Raw genomic sequence first — 17,500 nt, forward strand, 5'->3', positions numbered from 1 at the left:
CATAAAAACACCCATGCAGTGCTACATAAAAAGTGCCCATGTGGTGTCACATAACCACCTGTGTAGTCCCATATAAATGCATCCATATAGCACCACGTAAAGAACCCATGCAGTTCTGTGTAAAAACATCCAGCATACTCTGTAAAGTGGCTGGTATTAGGAAGGGCATTTAGCTGTAGAAATCATACCAAATCAGACCGAGGCCTGGTGCAGCTCCCCTGCTTGACATCTCTGGTCAAACCATCTAACCCATGCCAGTGATATATACATACATGATTAATAAAATAAAATAAAAACAGAGAAATAAAGACAAAAAGAAAAAAAACAACGCAAGGACATGGTACATGCAAAGTATTAGAAGATGGTCAGGAAAGGAAAGAAAGGGTGTTTTACATTTCGAGCAAAGCCTCTTCTTCAGAAACAGGAAACAGAGGAAATTCCAAAAGAAAAGGAAAATGGAGGAAAATATATGTGTGTGTATATATATATATGTGTAATGGTTTCAAATTTTAGCACAAAGCCAACATTTTCAGGGGAAGGTATAGGGTGATCACATTAACCCCAGAGCTCATCTGGTACTTATTTTATCAACCCCGAGAGGATGAAAAGCAAAGTCAACTTCAGCAGAATTTGAACACAGAATGTTAAGACAAATGAAATGCCACTAAGCAGGTTGCCCAGCATGCTAATGATTCTTTTCTACTCTAGGCATAAGGCCTGAAATTTTGGGGGAGAGGCCAGTTGATTAGATCAACCCCAGTACACAGCTGGTACTTAATTTATCAACCCCCGAAAAGATGAAAGGCAAAGTCAACCTTGGCGGAATTTGAACTCAGAATGTAAAGACAGACGAAATAGCGCTAAGCATTTCGCCCGGCATGCTAACATTTCTGCCAGTTCGTCACCTTTATATATTCCCTTTTACTCTCTATTTTTTTAATTATCATTACTATTATTATTATTATTATCATTTCTATATTTATCCTACATTATATCAGCCCAGCTCAGTATGACCCCAAGAAACTGGTAGTGCCAGTTGGCATCATTAATCTGAGGCCAGCATGATAAAATAGGAGCTTCTATACGCATATTCAAAATGTTTACCATAAACAAACTTAAAGGATATATATATATATATATATACATATACACACACACACACACACACACACACACACACAACTGAAAAACTCAGATATACATCTACAATATATAAACAAATGGTCAACAAATTATTTGCCAGAGACCCCAAGTCAGTCTATCGCAACTTCGATGCAATTTCTATAACAGACACACACACACACACACACCAAACAAAGGAACAGGCTGAGGGTTACTGGAGATCTGTATGGGAAACAATGGATCAATACAACAAACAAGCTGTATGGTGAAAAGAAGTGGAGCATGACTACTGCATGCATTATTTACATTATTTACATTTGATGGATATTTGTCCTCATCTTGTTTGTTGTTAACACGACGTTTTGGCTGATATACCCTCCAGCCTTCATCAGATGTCTTGGGGGAAATTTCGAACCTGAGTTCTCATTCCTAAGGTATTTTTTGATGTTATGCCTGTGAACATATGCCCACAGGCATATAGCTTAGTGGTTAAGAGCGCAGGCTACTAACCCCAAGATTCCGAGTTCAATGCTAAGCAGTGACCTGAATAATAATAATAATAATAATAATATCAACAACAACAACATTGAGAAGTATCTTAGGAATGAGAACCCAGATTCAAAATTTCCCCAAGACACCTGATGAAGGCTGAAGGATATATCAGCCGAAACATTGTGTTAACAACAAACAAGATGAGGACAAATATCCGTCAAATGTAAATAATGTAAATACTGTACATAATTCCTCATCTCTTAAATATAGACCTGTACTGCATGCATGTTCAGCAAAAGCAGCATGAAACAGATGGTGACAACACTTCAATTCCTATCTGCTTGAGATTCTTCCTCATCTACCATGATCATGAGGCGTATCTAACTCTGAAAATCAAGCAACATGGCAAAACAGTCCAAGACAACCCTCCCAAATCATACAAGTAACAGGACACGTCCCAGTTTTATGAGTAAGGTTTGGCTACAAAATCAGACAATGGAATCCAATAATCTTGCAGAGTGTCCTGTTACCAAAGGTGTCCAGGCAGCTCTTACAGGATTATTTCCCTTTATAGATGGCTCTGAGGATCACATCTCACTCACACATACATTTCATTTGGCCTGGTTATCTATGACAGGAAGCCGTTCCTAACACCAACCACTTTACAAGGTGTACTGGATGAATTTGGGACCTCAGCATGACAGACATGTTGGCAAGGCATGAACTAAGGGACTTTCTTTATACTAAATCATCTCAGTTCAACCAAGGTAGAGAATGGTGGGGAGGCTGATTAGATGAGTTTGGATGTAAACGGAAGAGGTTACACAGAGTAAATAGTTGAAGTAATGGAAGAGAGACAAAGATAGGCAGCTTCATGAGTGAATGTAGCAGTGTATTTGTGTGGATGTGTATATGTGTGTGTGTGTGTGTCTCAGTGTGAGCATGTGAATGCGTGTGTGTGCTTGAGTGTGAGCTTGTGAATGCATGTGTCTATGAGTGTGTGCCTATGGGATGAAGTCATGGAAGAGAGACAAAGATAGGCAGCTTCATGAGTGAATGTCAGTATGTTTGTGTGGGTGTTTATATGTGCATATGTCTGAGTGTGTGCATGTATATATTTGTGTGTGTGTGTGTGTGTGTGTGTGTGTGTGTGCAAGCGTGCATGCATGCACGAAGTTTGTATTCCCTTTATTTTCTGCTAAGATGATTAAGACACCATGACAAAACCACCACACCACCATCAGTACTAGCACCCACAGCTCCACCTCTGCCAGCACCCACAACCTCACCAGCATCCCACCACCACCACCACCACCACCACCACCACCAGACACCATCGACAGCACCACTACTAGCACCCACACTACCACACTAACATCCACCTGACACCACCACTACTATCACCTACACCACTGCCATCACTAGCACCTACATCACCACCACCACTAATACCCACATCACTAACACTAACATTCACACCACTACCACTACTAGGGCCCACACTACAATGAGCATAGCACCTACACCTCCATTTTTACCAATGTCCATGCCACCACCACCACCACCACCACCACCACAACTAACACTCACATACTATCACCCACAACCATTTTCACTAGCACCTATACCTCCACCACTAACAGCAACACCACCACTTTTACCAATGCTCATACCATCACCACCACCATCACCACCACCACCACCACCATCACCATTTTCCTGTCTGTCAGTAATTTATCTATCTCTATTTAGAATTAAATATTACTAAATGCTATCCTTTATTTATATATTTATTCTTTCATTTATTAAACTTCGTTTGTTTATTCACTGCTGAACTATTCTTTCTCCATTTCTTGAGCTCAATTACAACCTCTCGCTGGCCCCACACCCCAACCCACCCCGACACCCACCTCCGCTTCCACTGCTACCTTCACTCCTTGCCCTGAAATCTTTTTTTAAACATCCTTAAGTCCTTACCACAACCCCTGCCATGCACACACCATAAGAGAAAGCAGGACCACAAATGTACTATAGGTAAGTGAAGACAATCATTCATACATACATACACACACACACATATGCGCGTGCACACACATACAGATAGATAGATAGATAGATAGATAGATAGATAGATAGATAGATAGATAGACAGACAGACAGATAAATAGACAGATAGATAAACAGAGACAGACAGATAGACAGATAAACAGACAGACAGTCAGTCAGGCAGACATACAGGTAGATAGACAGACATGGATAGACACACAGACACAAAGACAGAGATAGACAGATAGACTAGACAGACAGACAGACAGACAGACAGACAGATAGATAGGTAGATAGATAAGACAAATAGATAGACATATAGATAGATAAATTGAGAAAAAGAGACATAGTTTCTCTCTCTCCCTCTCTCTCTCACACACACACACATGCACACACACACACACACACACACCGAGATACACACAACACAACATTACTGCCACTTCAAGAACTCAAATAACAATTGCAACAAGAACAACAATCCCGACCACCACCACCACCACCACCACCACCACTACTACCGTCCTGTTTTATGAACGGAAACCCTAAAATTAGCGTTTACAAGTGGCATTGGCTGACCTAGAGTTGGCAAAGGAATTCGAAAAGGTCACCTTTGTTAGACTTTCTTTTCTCAACCCCTCCACTATCACTGTCTTCATACACACACGCACACACACACACACATATATATATATATATATATATATATATATATATATATATACGTACATACATATATACATACATATAAGTATATATATATATATATATATACATATATATATATACATATATATATATACATACATACGTATTTATACATACATATATATATATATATACACACATACATATATATATATATATATATATATATATATATATATATATACATATGTATACATATATAATAATACATACATACATATATGTACATGTATACCACCCCCCACACACACATGAATATATATATATATATAAATACGTGTATATATATACATATACATACATGTATATACATATATACATACATATATATATTTGTATAATTATATATGTATATACACACATATATACATATATATATTGGTGTATTTATATATAACTATATAAATATGTGTGCATTTGTTTATGCATATATGTATATGTGCTTATATGTATATGTTCATATATGTAGGTATATTTTGTGCGTGTTTATATGCATGTGTGTATGTGTATTATGTGTATGGGTTTGTAAAATCCACCTCAACAAATTCTATCCGACTTATGCTAGCATGGAAAAGTGGACATCAAATGATTACAATTATGATGATGATGTGATGATGTGATGATGATGTGTGTGTGTGTGTGTGTGTGTGTGTGTGTGTGAGTGTGTCGTGGTTGTCTACTCCTTGTGCAGAGTTTGACCACCCCCCCTCTACCTACACCTAAGAACCCTCATGGCATCTGATGTGGCTTTTTAAACCAGACAATGTTCTGAAAAGACACCCAGATAGATTGCACCTCCGATGTCGACCACCAAGAGGTGCAGATAAGCTCTGCTCTTAAAATGTCTCTTGGGGCCTCCGTTGGATTTGGAAACCTGGCATACACTGCATTCAAAAGTGTGCACAGACATACAGGCAGAATATATACACATAGACACACACACATATATAAAATGTATGTGTATATATGTATAGTTATATATATAGGCACAGGAGTGGCTGTGTGGTAAGTAGCTTGCTTACCAACTACATGGTTCCAGGTTCAGTCCCACTGTGTGGCACCTTGGGCAAGTGTCTTCTACTATAGCCTTGGGCCAACCAAAGCCTTGTGAGTGGATTTGCTAGATGGAAACTAAAAGAAGCCTGTCATATATATATATATATATATATATATATATATTTATATATATTTATGTGTGTGTGACAACCAATGCTGGTGTGTTTACATCCCCGTAACTTAGCGGTTCAGCAACAGAAACTGACAGAATAAGTACTAGGCTTACAAAGAATAAGTCCTGGGGTCAATTTGCTCAACTAAAGGCGCTGCTCCAGCATGGTCGCAGTCAAATGACTGAAACAAGTAAAAGAATAAAAGAATATATATATATATATAAATGACGGACTCTACTGTCAAAGACAACGTATAAGCATTCAGCTTTTGCTGAATGACCTACACAAATAATTTGTTTATAACGAGCAAATGCTTGTGTTACACATTTGCTCACTCCTTCCACAAAATCTATATTGCCAGGACAGGTGCACGGTGCATCACACATCAGGTGTCAAAATGATCGCAGCGCAACATGGAATGAATTATTTTACTCTTTTACTCTTTTACTCGTTTGAGTCATTTGACTGCGGCCATGCTGGAGCACCGCCTTTAGTCGAGCAAATCGACCCCAGGACTTATTCTTTGAAAGCCTAGTACTTATTCTATAGGTCTCTTTTGCCGAACCGCTAAGTTACGGAGACATAAACACACCAGCATCGGTTGTCAAGCGATGTTGGGGGAACAAACACAGACACACAAACACACACACATCATCATCATCATCATCATCGTTTAACGTCCGCTTTCCATGCTAGCATGGGTTGGACGATTTGACTGAGGACTGGTGAAACCGGATGGCAACACCAGGCTCCAGTCTGATTTGGCAGAGTTTCTACAGCTGGATGCCCTTCCTAACGCCAACCACTCAGAGAGTGTAGTGGGTGCTTTTACGTGTCACCCGCACGAAAACGGCCACGCTCGAAATGGTGTCTTTTATGTGCCACCCGCACAAGCCAGTCCAGGGGCACTGGCAACGATCTCGCTCGAAAATCCTACAGAAGCCAGTCAGGCGGTACTGGCAACGGCCACGCTCAAAATGGTGCATCTCATGTGCCACCCGCACAAGAACCAGTCCAGGGGCACTGGCAACGATCTTACTTGGCTTGCCGGGTCTTCTCACGCACAGCCCATTTCCAAAGGTCTCGGTCCGTAGTCATCGCCTCGGTGAGGCCCAATGTACGAAGGTCTTGCCTCACCACCTCAGCCCAGGTCTTCCTGGGCCTACCTCTTCCACGGGTTCCCTCAACTGTTAGGGTGTGGCACTTTTTCACGCAGCTATCCTCCTCCATTCTCACCACATGTCCATACCAGCGCAATCGTCTCTCTTGCACGCCACAACTGATGCTTCTAATGTTCAGCTTTTCTCTCAAGATACTTACACTCTGACGGGTATTCACATTGACATTACACATCCAACGGAGCATACTGGCTTCATTCCTTGCGAGCTTACGTATGTCCTCAGCAGTTACAGCCCATGTTTCACTGCCATGTAGCATGGTTGTTCGTACGCATGCGTCATACAGTCTGCCTTTTACTCTGAGTGAGAGTCCCTTTGTCGCCAGCAGGGGTAAGAGCTCTCTAAACTTTGCCCAGGCTATTCTTATTCTAGCAGCTACACTTTCAGCGCACCCACCCCCACTACTAACTTGGTCGCCCAGATAGCGGAAGCTATCGACTACCTCTAGTTTTTCACCCTGGAATGAGATAGAAGTTGTTTCCTGTTTGTTTGCAGTCTTTATTGCACCTGAACATCTGCCACAAACAAAAACTAACTTGCTAGTTAACCTGCCTTTGATGTTGCTGCACCTCTTATGTGTCCATAGCTTGCACCGGGTACATCTTATAGAGTTACTACCTACTCCTTTTCTACATACTGAGCAGGGCCATCTACCTGAAGGGGTTTGTGTTTTATCTACCTTCATACTTATTAGGATTTTGGTTTTAGCTAGGTTGACTCTAAGGCCCTTCAATTCTAGACCTTGCTTCCACACCTGAAACTTCTCCTCTAGTTCTGATAGTGACTCCGCAATTAGGGCAAGGTCATCAGCATAGAGGAGCTCCCAGGGGCAACCTGTCTTGAACTCCTCTGTGATTGCCTGGAGGACTATGGTAAATAATAGGGGGCTGAGGACGGAACCTTGGTGGACCCCTACCTCTACCCGGAATTCATTGCTGTACTCATTTCTAACCCTCACCTTACTGGCCGCATCTCTGTACATGGCTCGCACAGCTCTCACTAGCCATTCTTCTATCCCAAGTTTCCTCATTGACCACCAGATAAGGGATCGGGGGACCCTGTCAAAGGCTTTCTCCATGTCAACGAAAGCCAGGTACAGAGGTTTATCCTTGGCTAGGTATTTCTCTTGCAACTGTCTCACTAGAAATAAGGCATCAGTAGTGCTTTTACCTGGCACGAACCCAAACTGCATCTCATCTAAATTGATTCGCTCCCTAATTAGTTGGGCTATGACCCTCTCTGTAACTTTCATAACCTGATCTAACAGCTTGATGCCTCTATATATATATATACATATATACGACGGGCTTCTTTCAGTTTCCGTCTACCAAATCCACTCACAAGGCTTTGGTCGGCCCGAGGCTATAGTAGAAGACACTTGCCCAAGGTGCCACATAGTGGGACTGAACCCGGAACCATGTGGTTGGTAAGCAAGCTACTTACCACACAGCCACTCCTGCGTATTTTGCTCAAGAATACAATGCATGAATCAGAATGTGCGTCTTTGTGTCTGTATTTGCCCCCACCCCCATCAGTTCTTGACAATTGGTGTTGGCATGTTTACATTCCTGTAACTTAGCAGTTCAGCAAAAGAGACCAATAGTCTAAGAACTTTAGGAAATATATCATGAGGTCAATTTGTTTGACTAAAACCTTAAAAGGCAGTGCTCCAGCATGGCCACAGTCAAATGACTGAAACAGGTAAAAGAATAGCAGAATATATATGTTTAGATGGATAGATAGATAGATAGATAGATGGAAAGATGGATAGATAGATAGATAGATATACATACATATATATATATATATACATGTATGTATGTATGTATATATGTATCTTTTTCCTTCCTGTTCTTCAACGTAACTGTACCTACCTCCAGTGTATGAGCTATTTTGGATAAGCCATAATAGCATTACCACCACTACCACTAATACTACTACTACTACTAGTAGTAGTAGTAGTAGTAGTAGTAGCTTTAATTTTTTTTTTCCGATCCCCCAAACCATATAATTATCTTCGTGAAATCAAAATACCGAAATATTTCTGAAAAGGTTGTTTTGGGGGGAACGGACTTCATTATGCATGTTGTCGGCATCGACACCAGCCCCCCCCCCCACCAACCACTACCACCACCCTTCCCCACCATATTTATACACTTTATTTATTTTTGTTTGGCTGTGTTTCATTTTGTGTGTGTGTGTGTGTGTGTGTAGGAGGTGAGGTGAAGAGAGAAGAAAATCTCGGAAAAGGGGTTTGATATTTTTTCTTTATAGTCTCTCTCTCTCTCTCTCTCTCTCGCTATATCCCCCCCCCGCCACACACACACACCTCTTTAATTGCATACAAATTAATAAAGCATGTGTCACTTCCAATTCGGTCACTGTACCGATCATCGAATTTTTTTTATATATACAGGTATGGCTGCATGGTTAAGAAGATCATTTTTGCAACCACCAGATGGATTTTGGTTCAGTCCCACAGCAAGACACCTTTGGCAGGTGTTTTCTACAATACCTTCAGGCCAACCAAACCCTTATGAGTGATATTGGTAAAAAGAAACTAAAAGAAGCCCACCATGTGTGTGTGTAACAGACCCTTCTCAAATTGATTGACAGATGGGTTTTGCTGTGTGTATGTGTGTGTGTGTGGGGGGGGGGGGGATGAGTACTTGTCTCCCAGTACCACTTGACAACAGGTTTTGGCTTCTCTTTTATTTCTCTTTTACTTGTTTCAGTCATTTGACTGCAGCCATGCTGGAGCACCGCCTTTAGTCGAGCAAATCGACCCCAGGACTTATTCTTTGTAAGCCTAGTACTTATTCTATCGGTCTCTTTTGCCGAACCGCTAAGTTACGGGGGACGTAAACATACCAGCATCGGTTGTCAAGCGATGTTTGGGGGGGGGGGGAAACACAGACACACATATATATATATATATGACAGGCTTCTTTCAGTTTCCGTCTACTAAATCCACTCAAAAGGCTTTGGTTGGCCCGAGGCTATAGTAGAAGACACTTGCCCAAAGTGCCACGCAGTGGGACTGAACCCAGAGCCATGTGGTTGGTAAGCAAGGTACTTATCACACAGCCACTCCTGCGCCTGTTTATATCCTTGTAACTTAACAGTTCAGTAAAAAGGGACAAACAGAATAAGGACCAGATTTATTCAACAAAACCCTACAAGGCAGTGCCCCAGCTGGCCACGGTCCAATGATTGAAACAAGTAAAAGATATCATCATTTAACGTCCATTTCCCAAGCTGGTATGGGTTGGACAATTTGACAGTAGATGGGAATGCCAGGGGCCACACCGGTCTCCATTGTATGCTCTGGCATGGTTTCCCTGACTGGATACCCTTCCTAATGCCACCCACTTCACAGAATGTGGTGAGTGCTTTTATATGGTATCAGCACCAGTCATAAATAATTGGCCCCTTGCACTTTATATAGTCACCATCATCATCTAACATCCATTGTCCATGCTGGTGTGGGTTGGACGATTTGACCAGAGCTGGTAGGCTAGGGAGCTGCTCCAGTCACCAGTCTGATTCGGCATGGTTTCACTAATATATGTATACATACATACATACATATATATCATCATCATTATCATCGTCATTTAACATCCGCTTTCCATGGTGGCATGGGTCGGACGGTTTATACATATACACACACACACACATATATATATATATATATATATATATATATATACATATATATACATATACATATACATATACATATATATATGCATATACATATATATACATATATATATATACATATATATATACATATATATATATACATATATATACATATACATATGTATGCATACATATACATACACATACATATACATGCATATATATATATATATATATATATATATATATATATATATATATATATGCACACACACACACACATATATAATAGGCACAGGCTTAGCTATGTGATATGGAATTCATTTCCCAAACACATTTCCTAGGTTACCCCATTGTGTGGAACCTTAGGCAAGTGTCTTCTACAATAGCCCAAAGTGGATCTGGAAAGAAACCCACAAATATATAGATGTGTGTGTGTGTGTGTGTGTGTGTGTTATAAACAATTGTGACTATCATGCAAGTGGTGGTCTCTGTTTCCAATCTGCCCTGAAAACATGTCTGGCCATGAAGGAATATTACCTTACATGGAAACAGGTGGGTGCTGGTGTTAGAAAGGGCATTCAGCTGTAGAAAATCTGCCTCAACAAATTCTGTCCAACCCATGCCAGCATGGGAAAGTGGACAACGAATTCATAATGCTATGTATATATACACACACACACACATGTACAAACGAAAGAGAATGAGATGAAAGAGAAAAAAAGGTAGTATAAGATAAATAAGTATATGTGTGTTTAAGAAAATATTTCAATATATGACATCTATTAATCTATACATGTATACACATGCTAAAGTATACATTTTACTACCTGAAATTACACACACAAACACGTGTATGTGTATACATATATATACATAGATATATATATACATATATGCATATATATATATATATATATATATATATATATATATATATATATATATATATATATATATATATGCATATATATACTTATATACACATACATATATATATATACTCACACATACACAAATATATACTTATATACATATATCTATATATACATACCCACACATACATGGCAATGTGCTGTATGTAGTGTACAAACACATAAATTAAACACAACACAGTTGTGTATACATATGTGTGTATATATATAAATGTGTGTGTATATATGTATATGTGTGTGTATGTGTGTGTGTATAAATAGATACACACGCATACACACATACTAATCTGAACATGTACATACATGTTGAAAGCTAAAGGTTCTAAATATATTTAATTTATTTATATGAAATCGTTTACTCTGACTTCAATACTAATTAGTTGATTGGTATTTAGAAAGCAAATTTTACTTTCAAAGGTTTCACTTGCTATATTTCTACCTCCTGTTTTTTTAGCTTGCTTTATATCCACATCATTTTCGGTTCAATCGCACTACAAGATGGTACCTTGGGCAACTACCTTCTACTACAACCCTAGGTTGACCAAAGCCTTATGGGTATATTTGATAAAGAAAAGCTGTTTAGAAATCCATCATATATATGTGTGTGTGTGTGTGTGTGTGCGTGTGTGCGTGCATGCGTGCGTGCGTGCGTGCGTGCGTGTGTGTGTGTGTGTGATATAATATGTGAACAATTGTTTGGATATTTTGATTGCCTCAATAACTGAAGAGATGCCAGTTCAGGTTTCAGCCCCGACATGCGAAACTCGGAGTTTCATTATGGCAACTGAATAATTGTCACATATTATATTACAGATAAATACCTCTATTTACATAATACTGGGGTCTCTTTCAGTCTTTTGTTGTCTTACCATTACTATCAATATATATATATATATATATATATATATATATATATATATATATATTGGAAATACATCGTGTATATCTATATATAAGATGATGGACTTTCCCATCATTAGACAACACATGAGGGTTCAACAATTTCTTACCAAACAACCAGGCAGATGATTTCTTTATAGTGATCAGATGTTTGTGTAGACATAAGCTCTCTCCCTCCATTCAATTGACATCACCTGTAGAGGTGCAACGGGTGCCCACATGGCAGATGTTGAAATGATCACAAAGCAATGTGAAATGGAGTGCTTTGCTCAAGAAAACAATGCAATGCCCGGTCTGAGAATTGAGCCCACAATCTCGCAATCCCGAGTGCAAAACCTTAACCACTAAACCATGCATGTGTGTGTATGCGTGTGTGTATATATACATATATATCTATAAATAAATACATATACATATATATACAGGAGGATCAGTTAATTATGATTTTATGCAACATATTCCCCTCTTAGATTCGCACACTTATGGCAGTGGTCCTTCAGTTTTGCTAAGCCCTGTAAAATAACTCGGAAGGTTGGGTCTCCAATTAGGCCTTTCGTGATAATCTTTTCAGCACTCCCTCAAACATACTACATTTATGAATGTATGTATAAGTGCAGACATGGCTGTGTGGTAAGAAGTTTGCTTCCCAGCTACATGGTTCCAGGTTCAATCCTACTGTGTGTAACCTTGGTGAGTGTCTTCTACCATGGTTTCAGACAAACCAAAGCCTTGTGAGTGAATTTGATAGACAGAAACTTAAAGAAGCTCATCAAATAAAAATATATATACATACACACACACATGCACCTGTATACATATGTACTTGCATGTATATATGTGTGTGTGTGTGTACATGTGTGTGTATATGTGTGTATTTGTGCACCTGTGTGTAAGTGTGTTAATGGGCATATATATATATATATGTATGTATGTAAGTTATCATTTGATGTACATGGAAAGTACTGGTGAACTGTTACTACTATAAGTTGGAATGCTTGTAAAAGAGAGGTGAGGGGTTCAAGTTAAAGTCCAAGACAACCAGAAACAAATGTCACACTGCCGCCATCTCATCTCTCTCTCTCTCCTGTCCTCACCTCAACAGCTGTTTAAATTCTCACCACACACACAAACCGACCATTGAATATTGATTTATAAGATGCTTGTATTTTATTACAGTATATTTTATATAAATACATTTCTTCTGTTGTTTTGTGGTAGAGAGAAGTGGGGAGTGGGTTCCCCTTCCCTTTTTCTGCTTTCTGTTCAGGTAAATACTTTTATTTTTGTTTTATTTTATTACCAAGATAATTAAAAAAGGTATCACAGGAAAATGTCCAGTAAAACAAACACAGGACTTGAAGGGTGGTGGTGGTGGTGGTGGTGGTGGTGGCAATGGTGGTAATGATGATAAACTAAATGCCTTAAATGTAAAAGATAGGAAACATGAAATAAAATCAAAAATCTATTACCAAATGAAATTACTACTAACACTATTACTACTACTACTCATGATAATAATAATATAATAATTGAAGAAGTAGAAGAAGAAGAAGAAGAAGAAGAAGAAGGTACTAGTAATAACAATAATGATAATAATGCAATATTCAATTTATTTTTTTTTAAATATATATATACATACGTATGTGTGTATATATATATATATATATATATATATGGATATACACACACACACATACATACATATATATATATATATATATATATATATATATATATATATATATATGCATACACATATACACACATATATATATTATTACATTTGTGGTGTTTGTATATGCAGGTGTGGTGAAGTCTGACTGATCTCAGTTGAAAGTATTTTTTGATGTTTAATTCTATAAAGTTTTATCAATTGAGGACTTCCTCTTACCTGTCCTGTGTTGGACAGGTGACAAATACTGCAGGTGCTTTATTAATCAACTAAATCTCTTAGAAAAATCTGACAGAGTGGAAAATAAAAGTGTTCTCTAAATCTCTACTACTACTACTACTACTACCACTACCATCATCGTCACTACCACCACCACTGCGACCACTACTATTACTAGTCTGTGTAACAGAAGAATGGGTTGTAAGTGTGTATAACTGCACATATATAGGTGTAGGCATGGCTGTTTGGTAAGAAGCTTGCTTACCAGCCACATGGTTCCAGGTTCAGTCCCACTGCGTGACACCTTGGGCAAGTGTCTTCTACTATAGCCTCAGGGCGACCAAAGACTTGTAATTGGATATGGCACATGAAAACTGAAAGGAGCTCATCATATATATATATAAAATGATGATAATAATAATAATAAGTAATAACAAAAGAATGAGACCTTGATATATGTATATATATATATATATATATATATATATATATATATATATACAAGTAGGAAGGAAGAATACAAAAAAACAGTTACAATAATATGTCCCTCTACTGAAATGAAATTTCAGTAAATTTTCTGTATCTTTGTGCAGCTGAAGATTGCTCTGCATTTTACATTTAATGTAATACTCACATAGCTTAAATAAATGGAGTTGCATGAAACGATCGTACTGCATTAAACTTTAATATCCTTGTTGCTTATTTTGATTTTTAATCACCTTATTTTGGAATTATTTAGATAATATTCACCTTGAATCTAAATCTATATATATATATATATATATACATGTGTGTGTGTCTGTGTATGAAGGTATATGGTTAGGGGCTAGGGTATTTAGCTCATTATTATAAGGTCATGAGTTCAATTCCCAGCTGCATGTTTTGTCCTTGAGGGAAAGAGAGATAGAAGAGAGAGAGAAAGAGAGATAGAAGAGAGAGAGTTAGGAGAGCAATAGAGAGTGATAGAAGAGAGAGAGAGAGAGGGAGTCGTAGAAGAGAGAGGGAGGGAGTGATAGAAGAAAGAATGATGGAAAAAGAGAATGAGAAAGAGATATTTAATATATGGCCACTTGTACGATGGTGACCTTAAACAGAATCCCTTCTGTTACAAACATTGAAATCAAAACCATGGGTTTCTTTTCAATTTTTTTTTTTTTTGCGGGGGTGGGGTGAGGTGGGGGGGGTCAGATATTGATCTGCAGATAATCAATGACAGCAATCAAAAGTCCTGTGTGGAGAGGGTCCGCTAAAATCATGGATACCGATTTAATTTAATGACATAAATTAGTACTTCCACCAATTAATGTATTGATGCAACTTACCAACATATATGTATGTGTGTGTGTGTGTGTGTGTGTGTGTGTGTGTGTGTGTATATATATATATATATATATATATATATATATATATAAATATATATATATATATAAAGTGAGAGAGAGAGAGAGAGATTCTGGATATTAGGGTCTGAAGAATTGCCATAAAACTAAGTGTTTTATAGACATTAAACCCAGGGTAACTACACGCACACACACACATTCACATATATATATATATACACATTCACTTACCAATATAACTTACTGATATATACATATACACAAAAATACACACAAATACACATATAAATGATTTATATATGCATACACACATATATATTATCTTAATATACATGTTCTATTTTTCCTGTTTGTACTACTAAACCTACACACATGCAGTCACACACACACACACACACACACATTTACACATATAAATACATATAATTGTCTTCATATAATAAGCTTACACACATACAAAAACATGACCTCTGTAAAGCATTTTATTGGGAATGAGATACAAAGTTTTCTTTCAGGGGCCCACCTCACCTTCAGAATGTTGACACTTTCTGAGACCCTAGGATTTTATTGAATGTATCCCCCTGTCAGATTCACACACTTATTGCAGCAGTCCTTCAGTTTTTCTAATCCCTGTAAAAGAACTTGGAAGATTGGGTCTCCACACCACGCCTTTCGTGATACCCTTGAAACCAGGAACTTTTTAGCACCACTTCATACACAACTGAAAAGATACGTAGATACATAGAAACAATATTTCTATAGAAAGATATGAAAAACAAAACAAGAGCAAGTAACTCCTACCTTCTGGAATAAGCTTTGGTGTATCCGCAAGGACCATATCCTGGTTTGGAAGTTCCTGGTTCTCATCTGAACCAGTCAATGGTAGATTCGGCTTCATGTCCACTGTATCTTCGTTCTCTGGAATAGGACCAACTGGGACGGTTTTATCGGATATCTCACAAGCTGATGTATCGGTAGCGTCTAATGACCCGTCAGTTGTGTCGTCATTGCCAACCATGGATGAAGTTGTGACATCGGGACTGGCTGACAAAGAACTACGCTCCATGTTAAGTGCACTGCTGGCGCTGACAACCAAGGTTCGGTGTGAAGCCATTTTTGTTGGATGATGGTCCAAACCACCATTTGCGAGACCATACATAGTCAACACTTCATTCATTGTACTTTCAGCATAATCTTTCAACAATACATTTCGACCATTTCTTTGCTGCTGTCTCTGCCGCTGTTGCTGATTATGATGATGCTGGTGTTGATGCTGTTGATGATGAGAGTGATGATGATGATGATGATGATGATGATGATGATGTGGAGGATGGTGATGATCGTGGTCATGATGATGATGTTGATATTGTTGTTTCTGCTGCTGCTGATGCTGCTGTTGAGGAGTGGACACAGGTGGCATTATTTGGTTTGCCGGTCCCTTTTGCACTGGTGTTAGGGACCCTGGTGCAACAGCAGGAATCGACTGACAAGGCACATCAGAACATTGCGATTCGGTGCAAGATGAAAACGACGACGAAGAAGAAGCAGAGGAAGAATTCGAAGAAGAATTTTCAAGAATGTTCGTGGACGGAGAATGTCTGTGTTCCATATTGCTGTCTTTGGATTTGTTCACAGTTAAATCTAAGGGCACAAACTCACTGAAACTACTACTACTCCTTAAATTAGGATTCCCATCTCTTTTATCACAGGTTTCCGTGCTGGCTGTATGCAAACGACACTCGGTTAATACTGAGTCATCATGTACAAAATCACTGCTTTCATTGGGAGGTAAAAAACTCTGATCATTACAGTACTCCTGGGTTTGGCTGAAACAAGAGTATTCTTCTTGTAGAGGTGTGCTATAACGTTCATTCTTCGATTCCTCATCCATTTCTTTGTCATCAGCCCTTAGCCAGTCTTCATTTTCTTCTTCTTTCTCATTCTCCTCCTCTCTGTCAGATATGTCCTGACCCTCAGAAATTTTCCACAAATGGAATATGTTACAAGGCCTCCTGGATTTCCTTCTTTTGCGTTGAGTACTGCAAGACCAGTGCTGTGTAGTGCAATCTTC

At 38.6% G+C, this 17,500-nt stretch overlaps 1 protein-coding gene across 1 annotated transcript in view; it reads right to left on the minus strand.

The window, feature by feature from the left end:
• LOC106874480 (zinc finger protein castor homolog 1) overlaps window positions 1–17,500 on the minus strand; it is a 171,015-nt gene that overhangs the window by 25,695 nt on the left and 127,820 nt on the right. The window contains exon 3 of the mRNA XM_089361126.1: window positions 16,231–17,500. This exon is cut by the window's right edge and continues 187 nt beyond it. Coding sequence (XP_089217252.1) covers window positions 16,231–17,500 — 1,270 coding nt within the window. The remainder of the gene's footprint in view (window positions 1–16,230) is intronic.

The sequence above is a fragment of the Octopus bimaculoides genome, chromosome 12 (assembly GCF_046866305.1).
Source record: "Octopus bimaculoides isolate indiv1 chromosome 12, ASM4686630v1, whole genome shotgun sequence".
Taxonomy (NCBI): domain Eukaryota; kingdom Metazoa; phylum Mollusca; class Cephalopoda; order Octopoda; family Octopodidae; genus Octopus; species Octopus bimaculoides.